Source organism: Hemitrygon akajei, chromosome 3 (assembly GCF_048418815.1).
Source record: "Hemitrygon akajei chromosome 3, sHemAka1.3, whole genome shotgun sequence".
Taxonomy (NCBI): Eukaryota; Metazoa; Chordata; class Chondrichthyes; order Myliobatiformes; family Dasyatidae; genus Hemitrygon; species Hemitrygon akajei.
Genome location: NC_133126.1, coordinates 178261789 through 178281527, shown reverse-complemented (window position 1 = coordinate 178281527; position 19739 = coordinate 178261789). Strand labels below are relative to the sequence as shown.

The 19739-nt window shown below is 43.3% G+C and overlaps 1 protein-coding gene across 1 annotated transcript in view; it reads left to right on the top strand.

Moving 5' to 3' along the window:
- Positions 1-19739, top strand: part of rasa2 (RAS p21 protein activator 2) — a 173631-nt gene that overhangs the window by 102565 nt on the left and 51327 nt on the right. The window contains exons 7-9 of the mRNA XM_073041454.1: positions 3696-3768; positions 8277-8353; positions 13778-13879. Coding sequence (XP_072897555.1) covers positions 3696-3768; positions 8277-8353; positions 13778-13879 — 252 coding nt within the window. The remainder of the gene's footprint in view (positions 1-3695; positions 3769-8276; positions 8354-13777; positions 13880-19739) is intronic.

Below are 19739 nucleotides of genomic sequence, written 5' to 3'. Positions count from 1 at the left end.
ATCAAGTCTTTGCATGACACAAAACAGTCTCACCTGTACATGTCAAGAATATAGTTTGAGAAATAGATAAATTTTGTGTTTAGTCATTTACTTTTTTCATACATATTCGGAGTGAGAATTTTATTCCATGTATCAAACATTTCCATTATCCAAATGTCCATAATACATTGCTCTTGCATTTGCCCTCCTAAAACACAATGCCTCATACTTGCTCTGATTAATTTGCTATTTCTCCCCCCCAACTTCCAACTGACCTGTACCTTGTATATTCTGTTACAACTTTCATTACTATCCATAATTCAATCAACTTTTGTGTTATCTGCAATCTTAATTTCATCATTTTCTCAAATTTCACCAATCTTGTAGTATTGTCATTTGATTAATGTCAGGTGGCCAAACATTAATCCTTCCTTTAAGAATGCAAGCCATTTTAATTGATATGTATTGAACCTTAAGCACCTATTTGCTTTATAAATAGATTTAAAAATAATGGAACACAGAAGTCAGACTGTGTTTCACAAACATGCTGTTTTAGTTAATCTATTTAAAGGAATTCCTTAAAATAAAAGAATAATACCAGGTCCTGGTTCACTTAATTGCTGTTGTAAATCTGCAGTAGATTTAGAAGCTAGTCATTGTCAGGTTATCTTAGTTCACTGTTTTGCTTGTAGATCATTTAAGATCAGGAGAATGTAATTTATAATATATGATATGGGAAAGGGGTATATTAGTGCCAGCATTATAAGTGCTGACTGTTTTACTTACCAAGACAGTTCTTCTGCATGATCCTGATCACAGTTTACACACCACCAAAGGCCAACATTAAGCAACTTGCAGCCCGTTATGCCTGCTGGCATTTAGGACAGCAGTGAATATCTTCCATCACTGTCTGTCCTTGGCCATCTTCTGGTGGTGTTCAGGGCATCCTTCGTTGTGCTGGTAACTTCCTCTCAGTTTTCACTACTGTTGGCCATGTAAGCCCCAAGTGGAGATCCAGGAATAGTCCCCACCTGGGACTACAGATGTAGAAGGATTTGTCATTGCTGTTTCCATACCAGTTTGTTTCATCAGTCAAGGTCATTAGCACTCTGAACCCCTGAACCTGGAGGATTGGTGGACCAGTCTTAGTCTGGCATCAATCCTTTGACCTGTTTGGCATGGGTGACCCTACTGAGAGCCAAAGCATAAAGCCCTGACTCCAACCAGCATAGCTCTCCTGGACATTGAGTTATGCAAGCCTCCAAACCATGACAAGGTTGTATTCCTCTTGGAAGGACATTAAGTAAGCACTCAGAAGTAATGAGTACCTTGATTAGCAAACAAGAAACAGCTGACCATAATTCCTGTCAACTCATTGTTCAAGATTTCAATCAAGCTTGGTGAAGAAATGTCTTCCCTATTATCATCAAACTATCACCTGCAGTACCAGGGATCGCAACACACTCGACCACACTCGGTGAATGCCTACCGTTCCATGCCAGGACCACATTTCCTGATATCTGATCACTTGGTTGTCCTTCTCCTACCTGCATACAGGCAAAGACTAAAGAATGGAGCCCTAGAGATAAGGACTATAAGGACGTGGTTGCAGGAGACGAAGGTGCAGCTGCGGGCTTGCTTTGGATCTGTGCACTGGGCCATGTTCAAGACTCAGAGGATCTGAGTGAATACACCATGGTTGTCACGGACTTTATAAAAAGCCATAGATGAGTGTGTCCCCACAAAATCATTAGTCTTCCCAACCAGAAGCTTTGGATGAACTATCAGATCTGCAATCTGCTGAAGGCCTTCAGGTCTGGTGACCAAGTTAAATACAAGAGGTCCAGATACATTCCCCAGAGAGAAGTTAACAAATTTCACTTCAAATACCGGTGATAATAAACCTGATTCTGATTCTGAGAGCCACTTCATGTGTGAAGTGGCAATTCTGGACCAAACTTGAATTACAGAAGGATGCTCAACAGCTATGGCAGTGCGTGAAGGCTATCACCTCCTACAAAGTGAAATCAGCTGACATGGGTGACAACAATTCTTCGCTCCCAGATGAGCTCATGTCTGCTTTGATCATTAAAACATAGATATACCTTCACGAACTCCCACAGCCCTCCAATGTCCCTATGATTTCAGTCTCTGAGGCATAAGAGCATCTTTCAGGAGGGTGAGCCCATGGAAAACATCTGGCCCCGAGAGGGTACCTGTCAGAGTACTAAAGACCTGTGCTGATCATGTGGCTGGATATCGTTTAACCTCTCACTTCAGCAGTTTGAGGTACCCCCCTGCTTCAAGCAAGCTTCACTTAAGAATGTGAAGAGTGTGGTAACCTGTCTCAATGAACATCATCTGAATCAGTAGAAATTTACAGTCTTAAAGTGTTCTCTTGAAATATAGTTGTTCAGTGATGTTACATGTGAGGCGAGAAATTGGGTTGCTGAGAAAACTTCTAGATCAACAGATTATATAATTTAGTCCAGAGCCTCAGCTTTGCTATCCTTTTCTATAGATGTTAGATTACATTATGTACTAACACTATATGATTTGAAAGAGCTTATCTAGACCATTTGAGGTCTTGTAATACTCTGAAATATGATATTTAGCAGAGGGCGACATTGCTTCACAGTTGCTTCAAGATTTATTTTATGTGCAAGGTGTAAGGAAACTGAATATTTCAGGTCACGCATAGAATGAAAAGTAGGATGCTATTCTTTTGGCAATGTATCATATGCCTTCAGGTTCAGAATAGGAATTTGTGATGGCCCTGTACCTGGTGAAACTCAAATTTGCTTTGAAACTATGTGATAGTGTTACTAATTTGGCATTTATCCCATCACCATGAGTAGTAAATGTCAGTGCATTGACAGTAATTGTGCTTTGGTATCAAGTTTGTGATGTGTCCTCTGGTGGAATAGTTTAGTAGTAAAGAGCGCTTTCTGTAGTACAGCACTGTAAACGGTAAGAAGCATTTGAAGTGAAGAAGCCAAAATGCATGCACACCATATGTGGTTGATAAAAATTTACATTAGAACAGAAATGTTACGCTTAAGATTATGAAAGGTTGAAATGGGGTAGATTGAATTTGTGTTGTGGTTTGTTCTAGTGGTTTAGGAGTTATGAATTTAGAGTATAGGCCTCATCTTGATCCCTCGGGATTGTGGGTGTCTTTCATTGCGGTTCTGAAGTGACCAGAGCAAATGTGAGACCGGCACACTGTACCACAGCTTTGAATCACCAGTTGGATAGGCTACTGAAAAGTTTGTGGGAGTCCATGCTACCAGTTATGCTGAAGTTCTGTGTTCTCAGTTCTACCCCAAATGCTTCTTCAGTTTTAGCAAGTTCAGGAACAAGGTCCAAGGAGAACAATCTAAGTACAGAGGATGTGTACTTTGCTTCCAGAGTTGGTGATTGTGGTAGAAACTATGTAAGTAGATCTGACTAGCTAGAAAGCTGAAGGAGAAAAGACATTGAGAAATAACAGGAAGTGAAGGCAGATGTTAGCTGAACCAAGGAATGTAAGTAGCAAGAATTGCTTGTGCAATGTAATTGTGGAATCATGATGAAAAGGAGCCCTTCTAATTTTACTGTTAGCTGACTAGATCCAGTCAGACCATCAAACCTATTCTTCATCCATCTTGAAATTAACTTTGAAGGTGTCCCTAGTTACAAATTTACTCTAAATTATCTCTCTTTCGTTTCATCAGGTTGGATCAAAAAAGAACCAAAGTAAAGAAGAAAACAAGTAACCCACAGTTCGATGAAACATTCTATTTTGAAGTAAGCAACTTGTGAAGGAGGCCTTTGTTGTTGGTGGAATTAATAATTTTGTATAAAAATAGCATTCTGCATAGAAGAAAATGAAATTGAATTATTGTGGCGACCCACTTCCCAGCGCACTCGGAACCGGCTCACAAAGCGGCGCGCGCCAGCATTGAGGCCAGTCCCAAAGAGGGCGCCAAGCCTGCTTCACCAGCAAGGGGAAAAGCCCGCGCGAGGGACGGGACTGTGAATACGCGCCCCCTACAGCATTCCCGCCCGGGGAGGGCGGGATCAGGAAGGTTTTTAAGCAAGGCCGCGAAGTTTGAATAAACCTCTTTTGTAACTGCAGCTTACCGACTCCGTGTCATTATTGCAGCGCTGCGTGTAGCACACCGCTACAATTGGTGACCCTGACGGCCCAAACGATGTTTGGACCGGAGATGAACGACGCCGCATCTGTTCATACAGTTTCGTTGAAACTGCCAAGCTTCTGGACGCTGTGACCTCATCTATGGTTCCAGCAAGCAGAAGCCCAATTCCACATTCGGCAGATAACCTTGGATGCCACACGTTACTACTACGTGGTGAGCTCCCTCAACCAGGAGACAGCGGCCCAGGTTGAGGAGTTCATACAATCGCCCCCAGCAGACAGCAAATGCACAGAATTCAAAGCCTTGCTCATAAGGACTTTCAGACTCTCACGGCGCAAGCGAGCTGCCCGCTTACTGCACCTGGATGGTTTGGGGGACAGGCCACTGTCGGCTTTGATGAACGAGATGCTGTCCCTGGCCAGAGGTCCCAAGCCCTGCCTCATGTTTGAGCAGGCATTCCTGGAGCAGCTGCCCGAGGACATACGCCTGCTGCTGTCCGACGCGGATTTCAGCGACCCCTGGAAGGTGACGGCCCGGGCGGACGTGCTGTAGAAAGCCAAGGAGAGTGGGGTGTCTGTCACACAGATCACCAGGCCACGCTCCCAGCAGCAGACCAGACCAGGCCCGGCCGCAGAGCCCGCTAACCCCAGAGGCAGGGGTGAAGAGACCAACGAACAATGGTGTTTCTACCACTAATGGTGGGGCACAGAAGCCTGCCGCTGTAGCCCGCCCTGCAAGTTCCCAAGAAACGCCAGGGCCAGCCACCGCTGATGGCTACAGCGGCTGGCCATCGGGATAGTCTCCTGTATGTCTGGGACAAGCAGTCGGGACGCCGCTTTTTGGTTGACACCGGAGCCGAGATCAGCGTCTTAGCTCTGACGAGTTACGACACCCGCAACAGAGAACCGGGTTCCACCCTGGGGGCCGCGAACGGCAGCACAGTAAGGACCTACGGCACCCGTACAGTGCGGCTACAGTTCGGCTCCAGCTGGTTCACGTGGGACTTCACACTGGCCGCCGTAGCCCAACCGCTCCTGAGAGTGGATTTTTTGCGAGCTCACAGCCTGCTGGTCAACCTGCCCAGGAAGAGACTGGTCCACGCCGAGACCTTTCAAACGTTCTTCCCTGGGTGAAGCCCAGTTGCCGGCCCCACACCTCGGCTCCATCACGCTGTCCGACAACGACTTCACCAGAGTCCTGGCGGATTTCCCATCGGTTCTGGCACTGCAGTTCACGGCAGCCATGCCCAGACGCGGCGTACAGCACCACATCCTGATGCAAGGGCCACACCTCCACACCCTGGCTTGAAGGCTTCCCCTGGACCAGCTCCGGCCGGCTGGCGGAGGAGTTCAAGAGGATGGAGGAATTGGGGATCATACGGCGGTCTGACAGCCTATGGGCCTCCCCCCTGCACATGGTGCCCAAAGCAACAGGGGGCTGGAGACCATGCGGCGACTACCGCAGGCTGAACGAGGCTACAACACCGGACCGCTACCCTGTACCGCACATTCAGGACTTTGCAGCAAACCTGCATGGTGCACGGATCTTCTCCAAGGTAGACCTCGTCCGGGGATACCATCAAATCCCGATGCATCCGGACGACGTCCCCAAAACGGCACTCATCACCCCTTTCGGCCTTTTCGAGTTCCTCCGCATGCCATTCGGCCTAAAGAATGCCGCACAGACGTTTCAGCGGTTAATGGACGCGGTGGGACGTGACCTGGACTTCGCTTTCATCTATTTGGACGACATCCGCATAGCCAGCAGCAGTCGTCAGGAGCATCTGTCCCACCTCCGTCAACTCTACGCCCGACTGAGTGAATACGGCCTGACAATCAACCCAGCCAAATGCCAATTCGGGCTCGACACCATCAACTTCCTGGGCCACAGGATTACTAAAGACGGGGCAACCCCTCTGCCCGTCAAGGTAGACGCGGTCCGCCATTTCCCCCGACCCAACACAATCAAAGGCCTTCAGGAATTCGTGGGTATGATGAATTTCTACCACCGCTTCCTCCCTTCAGCTGCCCGAATCATGCGCCCCCTGTTCGCCCTGATGTCGGGTAAGGGCAAGGACATTACCTGGGACAAGGAGTCCGCTGCCGCTTTCATTAAAACCAAAGAAGCCTTGGCAAACGCCGCGATGCTAGTGCACCCCAGAACGGACGTCCCTACTGCCCTCACAGTGGACGCATCCAACACGGCAGTCAGTGGAGTGCTGGAACAACTCATCGAGGGTCGCTGGCAACCCCTGGCGTTTTTCAGCAAACACCTACAACCACCCAACCTCAAATACAGTGCTTTCGACCGGGAACTGTTGGCACTATACCTGGCAATCTGGCATTTCAGGTGGTACTTAGAAGGTAGGCCCTTCACCACGTTCACAGACCACAAACCGTTTACCTTTGCGTTCACGAAAGCATCTGACCCCTGGTTGTCCCGCCAGCAGCGACATCTGTCCTACATCTCCGAATACATGACGGATGTCCGGCATGTCTCAGGAAAGGACAATATCGTGGCGAACGCCCTCTCCCGCTCTAACATCCAAGCCCTGTCCCAGGGGGTAGACTATGAAGCACTGGCAGAGGCGCAGCAGGCAGACGAGGATATCCCTAGTTACAGGACTGCAGTCTCTGGTTTGCAGCTCCAGGACCTCCCCGTAGGCCCGGGTGAGAGGACCCTACTCTGTGGCGTCACCACCGGCCAACCCCGCCCCGTCGTTCCGGCAGCCTGGCGGTGGCGCGTTTTCAACTCCATTCATAACTTAGCGCACCCCTCCATCAGGACAACCGTCCGGATGGTAGCCACCAGGTTCGTTTGGCACGGGTTCCGCAAGCAGGTCAGTGAATGGGCCAGAACGTGCATGCACTGCCAAACAGCCAAGGTGCAGCGGCACACCAAAGCTCTGCCGCAGCAGTTCCACCCCACCCGCCGGCGTTTCGACCACATTCATGTGGATATCGTGGACCCCCTGCTAGTGTCGCGAGGAGCGCGACACCTCCTGACTATCGTGGACCAGTTCACAAGATGGCCAGAGGCGGTCCTGCTCACCGACACCATCTCCGAATCTTGCGCCCGGGCACTGATTGCCACCTGGGTATCTCGCTTTGGTGTACCGGCCCACATTACCTCCGACAGAGGCGCCCAGTTCACCTCCAGCCTGTGGTCAGCTATGACCAGCCTTTTGGGGACACAGCTGCACCACACAACTGCCTACCACCTACAGTCGAACGGACTAGTGGAGCGTTTCCACCGTCACCTGAAGTCGGCTCTCATGGCCCGCCTCAAAGGGCCTAACTGGGTGGATGAGCTCCCCTGGGTCCTGCTCGGAATCCGCACGGCGCCCAAAGAGGATCTGCACACCTCGTCGGCCGAGTTGGTGTATGGCGCACCCCTGTTCGTCCCAGGAGAGTTTATACCAGCCCCAAGGGGGCAAGAGGAAGAACCCGCAGCAGTCCTGGGCAGACTACGCGAGAGGCTCGGTAACCTGGCCCCCATACCCACTTCACAGCATGGGCAGAACCCGACCTGCGTACCCAAAGACCTGCAGAACTGTAAGTTCGTTTTTATACGACGGGGCGGACATCGGGCACCGCTACAGCGGCCCTACGAGGGGCCGTTTACGGTGATCAGAAACAACGGGTCCACATTCGTGCTGGACATTGGGGGGAAAGAGGAGGTTTTCATGGTGGACTAACTCAAACCGGCCCATGTGGACTTGGCGCAGCCGGTCGAGATTCAGGCACCGTGGCACAGAGGCAGACCTCCCAAACAGAGTCCGACCCAGACTGTGGACATTGGGGGGTGTATCGCCGGTTCTGGGGGGGTTATGTGGCGAACCACTTCCCAGCACACTCGAACCGGCTCACAAAGCGGCGCACACCGGCATTGAGGCAGGTCCCAAAGAGGGCAAGCCTGCTTCACCAGCAAGGGGAAAAGCCTGCGTGCGGGATGGGACTGTGAATACGCGCCCCCTACAGCATTCCCGCCTGGGGAAGGCGGGATCAGGAAGGCTTTAAAGCAAGGCCGCAAAGTTTGAATAAACCTCTTTTGTAACTTCAGCTTACCGACTCTGTGTCGTTATTGCAGCGCTGTGTGTAGCACACTGCTACATTATCTTGATTATTCTAATACATTGTTAATTAAACATTTCAGGTAACTCGAAACAGCAGTTACACCAAGAAATCTCATTTCCAAGTGGAGGAGGAAAATATTGAAAAACTTGAAATCAGGTAATTGAATAAATAGAATTAACCATAAAGTTGCAGTAAAGTCACTTTGACCTAAATTTAATGAGGAATCTTTAACAATCTAGGTCCAAACAAGCTAGGTCAATATATTCAGTGGCAGTTACTATTATGTATGCAAATGCATAAATTTCCAGTCAATATTTTGTCCAGCTGCGGTCTCTGTTGAGATTGTTACCAGACTTTTTTTTTTAAAGTTCGTAGTGATGCTTTTAGGGGCAGAGAGAGTGGTTAGGAGTCAGGTTAGTGTTCAGAGATAGAAGTGTAGAAGAATTAGAGATCAGGCCAGAACCTAGGCCTCCATTCTGTGTTCCAGCGAAGTGGACAGGTGACAAAGGACATCTGGAGTCCAGGTTTCTGCTTTGCACTCGGCAGCCAGTGATGTCGGCATCACTACTCCGCTCCACACTCGAAGGCCTATGATGTGCTCATGGGATGAAGGACATCTGGAACCTAGGCTTCCGCTCCACGCTCAAGGCCAGTGGCGTGGATGGGTGACAAAGTATATCTGTGGATGTCAGTGGGAAGGATGATTAGGTGACATGTCAGAGGAAGCGATGTTGAAGGGGAAGAAGGGCAGTGGCTGGCATAGTTAGAGTCAGATTTCTGAATGTCAAACATTAGCAGATGATAAGAAATTTCTTCCCCAGAAGGAGTGAATGTTTGGAATTTCCTGCTTAAGGGTTGTGGAATTTCAATCACAGTAAAGATGTTCCTTGGTTTATCAAAAGGATACGCACTGGGGAAGTATTTTGTTAAACAAAATTTTGTAAATTAAAAAACTGTTTTAATATACTGGAAAATTTTGGTACAGTGTATCTCTGTAAATGAAGGGCGACATACTCAGTGTTTTAGCAAAAATGATTTTGTATATTCAACAGTTGTACCTCGAGTAAATGGCATTGTGCCAAAATTTCATGAACTATTTTGTAAATGTAAATATATTCATATGAGATTGTTCAATGTTGGTTAAAGGGAGTTCTACCTTATTTCGTCCAAAACTGGATATTAACTTTTAAGACAAAAAAAAACAAAATTATGTTCTTTATGTTGAACATCCAATTATATTGCAAAGGCAGTGCTCTTTTAGTTATAGATTCATCTCTATTAAAGATAAAGGAAAACAAATTCACTGAAAGAGTTTTAAGGCTTCATTTAGGGAGAGTTATCAATGTTTTAATTCTAATTGCCCTTTTCATGCTGTCCAATGGGGTTCGATCTCAGTGAGGTAAGAATAGTAGATTATTGAACAATAAATTGCTGCATGTGTTAGTTTCTGGGATCAACATTTTATAGGTGCTTTTTAACTGCATGTAAAAGAGTATAAGTTTTTGATTTTTACATTTGCTGTTGATTAGAATATGATATTTGTCTAAAACTTCACTGTTATGCAAGGCTTGTTCCAAACCCTAACAACTTTCTTACCTCCCTCCCTAGAGCATTGTGGTTTGTTTTGTGTATGTTGCATGAATTTGTAAAGCATTTTGTTTCAAACTACTTCCTTCAATGAATTGTTTCAAAGGCACATTTAATGTCAGAGAAATGTATACAATATACATCCTGAAATGCTTTTTCTTCGCAACCATCCACAAAAACAGAGTGCCCCAAAGAATGAATGACAGTTAAATGTTAGAATCCCAAAGTCTCCCTCCTGTGTGTAAGCAGCAGCAAGCAACAATCTACCCCCCCCCCCCCACCGCCACCGGCAGAAGAAAAGAATCGGCACCCGCCACTGAGTACTCAAACATGCAGCAAAGAGACAGACTTGCAGTACACCAAAGACTACACGTTCACCCGCTATTTGACATACCACAGATTTTCTCTCTCTCCCTAACACAGGAGAAAAAGGTGTCTCTGTTTCACAGCAAGAGGGGAGACATAACAAACAACTCATTGGTTTATGATGTTAGAAGTCCGTTGCCTTGCTTTTTCCGAGCCCTATGTCCGAAGATCTCAGGTCTCTGGGCACACAGCCAAAGATCTTCCAACTCCCACGACACACCAGTCCGGGCCATCGACCTGCAATCCGCCCATCTCCATAGCCCTGAGATCCTAGGCCCCCAAAGGCGAGTCGAACTCTTAGACCGCGCCCTTGGCATTTCTAGAATAGGTAATCCACAGTGAGCCTTTGGCCCATCTTGTCTGTACCAGTGCATAATAGAGCAATACCATCAAATCCATTTCTTCATTCTTATACTGTAGTTCTGCAAATTATTCCCTTAGGGTGCCCTTTGAAGGCACTGGTTAATTCTGTTTCTACCATAAGGCATCTAACTACTCAAAATTATCTTTTGTTTTGGAATTGAATGAGGTCATTCTGCCTGTCAGGTCTATATTGGGTTAGAATAGCTCGGTCTCCACTTGTTACCCTGCAACTTTTTCTCTCACATACAGTGCTTTCAAAAAGTATTCATCCCCCTTGGAAGTCTTCATGTTTTATTGTTCTACAACATTGACTCAGTGGATTTACTTTGACTTTTTTGACACTGATCTAAATTAATTACAAATATAAAACACTATATAATTGATTCACCTCCTTCAAGTCAGTATTTAGTAGATGCACCTTTGTCGGTAATTACAGCCTTAAGTCTCTGTGGATAGGTTTCTATCAGCTTTGCATATATGGACACGGCAATCTTTCTCCATTCTTTACAAAACTGCCTAAGCTCTGTTAGATTGCATGGGGATTGTGAGTGAACAGCCCTTTGCAAGTCCAGCCACAAATTCTCAGTTGGATTGAGACTTGGCCACTCCAGGTCATTAACTTTGTTTTTAAGCCATTCTTGTGTAGCTTTGGCTTTATGCTTAGGGTCATTGTCTTGCTGGATAACAAATTTTCCAAATCACGGTTCTCTTGCAGACTGCATCAGGTTATCACATTTTTTAATCTACTCAGTATACATATACTGTAATTGATTTATTTTTTTCTTCTATATTATTTATTGCATTAAACTGCTGCTGCTATGTTAATGAATTTCACGGCATATGCCAGTGATAAAAAACTTGATTATGATTCTGATTTCCTCCAGGATTTCCCTGTATTTTGCTGCGTTCATTTTACGCTCTAATGTTATAAGCCTTCCAGAGCCTGCTGCAGTGAAGCATCCCCACAGCATAATGCAACTACCACCCATGCTTCACAGTAGGGATGGTATGTTTTTGATGATGTGCAGTGTTTGGCTTATGCCAAACATAGCACTTAGTCTGATGCCCAAAAAGTTTAATTTTGATTTCATAAGACCATAGAACCTTCTATCAGTAACTCCAGAGTCTCCCACATGCAAAATTTTTTTTCAACAGTGGCTTTCTCTTTGCCACCCTCCTATAAAACCACAACTGGTGAAGCACCTGGGCAACAGTTGTTGTATGTGGCAGTTTCTCCCATCTCTGCCACTGAAGCTTGTAACTCCTCCAGAGTTGTCATAGGTTTCTTGGTGGCCTCTCTCAATAGTCCTCTTCTGGCACAGTCATTTAGTTTTTGAGGAAGGCCTACTCTAGGCAGATTTACAGTTGTGCCATATTCTTTCCATTTATTGATGATTGAGTTAACTATACTCCAAGGGATATTCAATGACTTAGAAATTTTCTTGTATTCATCTCCTGACTTGTAGTTTTCAATAACCTTTCCACCGAGTTGCTTGGAGCATTCTTCTGTCCTCACGGTGCAGTTACCGACTCACCAGTAGCTGGACCTTCCAGATACAGGTGTATTTTTGCTACAATCAATGAAGCACCTTGACTGCACACAAGTCTCCAAAAACAGATCTCAATTTAACTAATAATGTGACTTCTTAAACCAATTGGCTTCACACAATTTGGTGTGTTGTATGAAAGGAGGTGAATACTTATGCAATGAATTATTTTGTGCTTTATATTTCTAATTAATTTGGATCAGTTTGTAGAGATCTGTTTTCATTTTGACAGAAAAGTCTTTTTCTGTTGATCAGTATCAAAAAAACAAATTAAATCCACTGTGATTCAATGTTGTAAAATAATAAAACATGAAAACTTCCAAGGGAGATAAATACTTCTTGTAGGCACTGTATACCCTTTAACACATCTCATCCCCTCCCTTTCACTCTGCCTCTTTAATAATTAGCTTACAACCAGCAGGAACTTAGTAGAGACAAGTGTGAGGAGCTGCACTTTGGGAGAACAAATTAGGATAAGATTTACCCATACTTGGTTACATACTGAGATGTAAGATCAAACAAAAGGACTGGGAATACAGATCCATAATTCCTTGAAAATGACATCGCAGGTAGATAGGGTCATAAAGATTGCCTTTTGTACTTAGGCCTTTGTAAATCATGAAACTGAGTACAGGAGTTGGAAATTGTACAAGATATGGGTGAGCCCAAATTTGGAGTATTGTGTGCTTTTGCATTCTGTTGCTTGTTCTCATACTTGCTCACTACCCTCATTTGTCTTGACAGCCAGATGACATTTTCCACAACTTATATCCACAGCAACTCCTCCAGCCTTACCTTTTTACAGATAATCCCTTTGTCTGTTGTATCCAGCACCCCCCACCTGCCCATGTTTCTGCAACTTAAAACTAACTTGTTTTCTCTTTTTTATCCACTTCTGACAAAGGATATGGATCTGAAACATTCATTTTTTTTCTCTTTCTGTCTGGTCTTGGTGCTTCCAGCATTTTTTCGTAACTTCATACTTCCAGCTTGTGCAATTTTGTTTTGATTTTCATTTGATGTTTTGAGTACTTTTCTGTAAGATAGAGCTATGGTGTCAAACTGACAGCAAGATAAATGCTTCTCTCTATTAAGTTCAAGTCACAAATCTACAGAATTATTTTTTAATTTTAATTTTATTTTTATTTTATTTTTTTATTATTTTTGCATGCATGTATAAAATAAGTAGTAAATGTAACTGGATAATTGCAGTAAACTTGGCTGTAATGGATTAAAAGCATGTTTGTTCAATATTATCATTGCATTAACAGTTGTAGGGTTGCTGAAGTTCCATTTCATTAACCTAGATTTTATGGTCATAATAGTCCTATCCCACATCATGTGCTCAATAAAATCAGGATTATTACAATTACTGATAATTTGGGGAAAATTGTATACTCAGTTAATTTTTTTAATTTGCAATTAAATTCTTTTTTCAAAGCTATTCTGATTATGGTGACAAAATATCATTTTATGTTAATGATTTGTGATTTCTAGTAATTGTGTACCAATTTATTAGATGGTGAAACTGTTGTGAATGTTTGCTGTGTGCTGGAATTGGTATTGTAAGATGATTTATTATGATCCATCAAAATAATATGACACATCACAAAATAATCTAAAATCTGTTGGAATTTAACTTATCTTTTCTATTTAAAGCAATAGTACAGAAGAATATTAATAAAAGGAAAAATGACCTTTTTCCCCCTTTTTTTAGAGTTGATCTGTGGAACAGTGAAAACCTGGTACAGGATATCTTCCTTGGTGAGATTAAGGTTCCTGTGAAGATTTTAAGGAATGATAATTGTCATCGAGCTTGGTAAGGGTTATGGCAACACTGGAGAACCATACTGAGGAATCCAGCAAGGGTGAAATTCTGTGATGGGGCATGAAGTTTTTTGGCAGATTCTGTTGTGATACATGCTTGTAACTGTATATTTCTTCTAAATCTTGAAAAATTACGCCACAATTTTGCATAAAATGGAATCATCAGGTAGATTTTGCAGAAGAGGAGACTGGAATTTTTTTTTAAAAACTTGTTTTATTATTTAAGGCAATAAGAAATAAATGTCATCTTTCACCAAAGCATTTGGAAACAGAATGGAAATGTGTGGCTGCAACATGTTGCACTTTGTTCCATGTTTAATTAGAAAATCATGAAAAAGTACAGCATCTGGAATAGTTGACTGAAGAGCTGGAATCTTCAGTAGAACTGAGTCTAATTAATTTTGAGGAAAAATGTGTTGCCCCATTGATTTATTTTGACTGTTCCTTCCTTCCTTACTCTTCTACAGAAACAAACTGTTTATCTCATGAATAAATTGCCTGGAGAGGATACATGCAACATTTGAACTTTGATGTACTATCTTATTACAAGCAATTTTAAACATTGTTGTTGCCACCTATGCCACTGCGCAGAACCTTTTTGTCTTAGCGCTTGGGCTTCTCTGAAGTGTGCCTTGGCGATTTAACTATGGTAATTAAGGAGAAAAATGTAGCTGTGAAGCACATCTTTACCTAGTGTTCAGAAAATGAAAGCTGTCACTTCTGGAAAATGTATTGACCTTGAAATAATTTCACATATCACATTGTGGCGCTAGCTGATTGACCCTTTTCAAAAGAATGTCCCAGAAGACCATTTTTGGATTTTTGTCCCAAATCATCTATGGATTTGATGTGCATGGTGGCCATAGGACACACTAAATGTCAAATGATACACAATACATCAATGTCTGTGTGTGAGTCACATGCAAAGTTATCTTGTGTGGATGAGATGTGCAGATTAGTGTAGGCCTTCAACACTGAAGCAGGCCTTTGACAAAAGAACCTCATGGAAGGTCTGTTTTATCAGGCATGTTCTCACTAATTGGCCTCCAACAAAACTGGCACATAATTCTCCACCCACCTCAGCTATTTGTCAGCACTTCTTCACACTATTGTTTATTTGTTACATCAATACTTGCCCATAATACACAACAATAATTACTTTACTCACATTGCTTGTGATGAAAGAATGTTTTGATTATTTAATTTATTGCATATCATTAAGAATCAAGCAATAAACTGGTGCAATCCATTTTTATTTGAAAAATGCAGACACCTACCCACATTATAAGACCATGAGACATAGGAGCTGAATTGGACCATTCAGCCCATCGAGTTTGCTCCACCATTCCATTGTGGATAAACTCGGATCCCACTCAACCACATACACCAACCTTCTTGCCATAACCTTTGAAGCCCCGACCAATCAGGAAAATATCAATTTTCACTTTAAATATACCTACAGTCTTGGCCTCCACAGCTGTCGGTGGCAGAATATTCCACAGATTCACTACTCTCTGGCTAAAAAATGTCCTCCTTACCAATGTTCTAAAGGGTTACCCCTCAATTTTGAGACTGTGCCCTCTACTTCTGGACACCCCCACCATAAAGAACATCCTGTCCACATCCACTTCATCAAGTCCATTCAATATTCAGTAGGTTTCAATGAGATACTCTGCATTCTTCTGAATTCCAGTGAGTACAGGTTCAAAGCTGCCCAACACTCCTCATATTTAACTCCTTCATTTTCGGAATCATCCTTGTGAACCGCCTCTGGACTCTGCATGGACAACACATTCTTTGAGATACGGGGCCCAGAACTGTTGACAATACTCCAAGTATGGCCTGACCGGTATCATATAAAGCCTCAGCATTATGTCATTTTTATATTCTATTTCCTTTGAAATGAATGCCAACATAAAATTTGCTTTCTTTTCCACAGACTCAATCTGTAAATTAACCTTCAGGGAGTCTTGCATGAGGACTCCTAAGTCCTTTTGCACCTCTGATGTTTGAACCTTCTCCCCATTTAGATAATAGTCTGTGCTTTTATTCCTTTTACCAAAATATATTATCATACATTTCCCAACACTGTATTTCATTTGCCACTTTTTGCCCATTCTTCCAATTTGTCTAAGTCCTTTTGCAATCGCATTGTTTCCTCAGCACTACCTACTCCTCCACCTATTTTCGTATCATCCATAAACTTTGCCACAAAGCCCTCAGTTTCATTATTCAAATCATTGACAAACATTGTGATAAGTAATGTTCCCAATACTGACTCCTGAGGAACACACTAGTCACTGGCAGCTAACCAGAAAAGGCCCCCTTTATTCCCACTCGCTGCTTCCTGCCTGTCAGCCATTCTGCTATATATGCCAGTATCCTTCCTGTAATGCCATTGGATTTTATCTTGTTAGGCAGCCTCACATGTCGCACCTTATCAAGTGCCTTCTAAAAATTCAAGTAAATGACGTGCACTACCTCTCCTTTGTCCACCCTGCTTGTTCCTTCCTTGTAGAACTCCAACAGATTTGTCAGGCAAGATTTCCCTTTACAGAAACCATGCTGACTTTGACTTATTTTATCATTAGTCTCCAAGTACACCGAAACCTCATCCTTAATAATGGATTCCAACACTTTTCCAATCATTGAGGTTAGGCTAACTGGCCAGCAATTTCCTTTCTGTTGTGTTCCTCCCTTCTTAATGAGTAGAGTGACATTTGCAATTTTCCAGTCCTCTGGAACCCTGCCAGAATCAAGTGATTCTTAAAAGATCATAACCAATGCATCTACTATCTCTTCAGCAGACTCTTTCTGAACTCTGGGATGTAGACAATTTGGTCCATTTCCACCTTAAGACATTTCAGTTTGCCTGGCAATTTTTCCTTTGTAACATCAATGACACTAACTCCTCTTCCCTGGCACACATGGACCTCTGGCAGTCTGCTGGTGTCTTCCACAGTGAAGACCGATTCAAGTAAAGTTAATCCGACATTTCTTTGTCCCCTATTACCTCACCAGCATCATTTGCCAGTTGTCCAATATCAACTCTCACCTTTTTACTCTTTATATAACTGGAAAAACTTACAGTATCCTGCTTTGTATTATTGGCTAGATTGCCCTCATATTTCATCTTTTCCCTTCGTATGGCTTTTTTTAGTTGCTTTTTAGTGGATTTTTAAAAACTTCCCAAACATCCATCTTCCCACTCACTTTTGCTACCTTATATGCCCTTTCCATGGCTTTTATGCAGTCCTTAACTTCCCTTGTCAGCCATGGTTACCTACCCCTGCCATTTGAGAACTTCTGTGGAACATATCTATCCTGTGCCTTATGAAATATTCCCAGAAACTTCAGCCATCTCTGCTCTGCCGTTGTTCCTGCTAGTATCCCCCTCTGATCCACCTGGGCAAGCTCCTCTCTCATGCCTCTGTAATTTCTTTTATTCCATTGCGATACTGATACATGTGACTTATGCTTCTTCCTCTCAAACTGCAGTATGAATTCAATCATATTATGTAAGTTCCCCATAAAATCTGGAATATTATAAAACACCCAATCTAAGATGGCCTCCCCCCCACCCGCCAAGTAGGTTCAAGCATAAGCTGCTCTAAAAAGCCATCTCGTAGGCATTCAACAAATTCCTTTTCTTGCGATCTGACACCAACCTGATTTTCCCAATCCCCTTGTATATTGAAATCCCCCATTACAATTGTAACATTACCCTTATTACATGCCTTTTCCAGCTCCCTTTGCAATCTCAACCCCACATGTTGGCTACTATTTGAAGGTCTATATATGATTCTTATAATATTTTTTTAAATCCTTGCTGTTTCTTTACTCTACCCACAAAGATTCAACATTCTCTGACCCTGTCACCTCTTTCTAAAGATGTAATTATATCTCTTGCCAACAGAGCCACCCTGCTGCCTATGCCTTCCTGCCTGATATTTCAATACAAGGTATATCCTTTGATATTAAGCTCCCAACTGTTGAACTTCTTTCAGCCATGACTCATTGATGCCCATAATGTCATACTGACCAATCTCTAATTGCGCCATGAGTTTATCTACCTTATTCTAAATACTATGTGCATTTAAATGCAGCTCCTTCAGTCCTACATTCTTCGCCCTTTTGTATTTTGTCACTGTGGTACAATTCAACTCTTTGCAATGTGTGCATTTGTACCCAGTCATTGGCTTGTCCTTCCTTACATTCATATTACACCCATTATCTACTATTAAACCTACTGGTTCATCCTCAGCTCTATCACACTGGTTCCCATCCCCCTGCCATACTAGTTAAAACCACTCCCAACAGCTTTAGCAAACCTGTTCACAAGGATATCGGTCCCTTTTGTACAAGTCACCTGCCCCCGAAAAGGCCCTAATAATCCAGAAATCGGAATCTCTGCCCCCTGTTCCAGTTCTTCAGCCACACATTTAAATGCCACCTCATTCCACTCCTATCCTCACTACCACATGGACAGGCAGCAATCCTGAGATATATTAGGTTATATACGCACGCACGCACGCACGCACACACACACACACACACTATATAGCATAGAAACAGGACCTTACCATGTTCTTTTATTTGCAGTTGTTCATCCTTCTGTGTTTTGCATATTTAAGATCCTGTTGCTTAAAAAGTGATGGTATCTGATTATACTACTTCTCTCACTAAGTTCCAGATATCAACCACTTACTATATTTTTAAAAAACCTTCCCCCTCAAGTCCCCTTTAAAACTCTTTCCTCCCACCCAAGTGTATGCCCTCTAGTTGTTGGAATCCCTATTATGCAAAGAAGATTCTTATTATCTATCACATCTATGCCTCTCAAAATTTTGTATAGTTCTTTCAACCTTGATCAATCCAGGGAAAATAAACCCAGCCTTATTAATCTCTCCCCACATCTAAATGCCTATCTTCCTGGTGAGCCTCCTCTTTACAATCACCAGTGCAACCACATCCTTTACTATAGTGTGGTGACAAGGTACTTAAAAAGCAGTTTAATCACTTACAGCATAACATCCCAACTTTTATATTCTCTACCTTGACCTATGAAGGCAAACATACCATATGCCTTCTCAACACTGTCTGTCTGTCCTGCTACTTAAAGGGAACTGTGAATTTGAGCCCCAACCATTCTTCTGTTCATTCACATTCCAAGGCACCCTATTTTTGCTACAAATTATGAACACTTGAAATTCTGCAGATACTGGAAATCCAAAGCAACACACATAAAATACTAGACTATCTCAGCATGTCAGGCAGCATCTGGAGATAAATAAAAAGTCAATTTTTCGGGCCAAGACCCTTCTTCAGGACTGAAAAGGAAGGGGGAAGACGCCAGAATAAAAAGGTGGGTGGAGGGGAACTATCTTTGCAGTATTTTTTTCTATCCCCATTTGACCCAATGTGCATCACCTTGCATTGGTTGGAGTGAATTTCATTTGCCAACGCTCTGCTCAACTTTCTATTTTATTTATAACCTGGTGTAGCTTTGGATGACCTCCCTTACCATGCACAACACTCCGAGCTAACATTTGAAAACATACCTAATCATAGCTCTTGTATTCACATCCAAGTCATTATTATACTGTGCTGGTTGTTCGTCATTTCCAATGACATTTGTCTTTGCAGCTCATCAATTGTGTGACTGCAGTACAATTCTAGAAAGGTTTTGACGGTGAGGGCAGATAAACCGTGCAACCACTGTTGGAGCAATCGACCCTGACCTGGAGTTACACATCGACTTTGGTTCTTTGTGAGAATGGGACCCACTCTCAAGATCTCATGACTGGCCGCTTTTCAATATCCCAATGACATGGCCTGAAAGACTAGTGTGC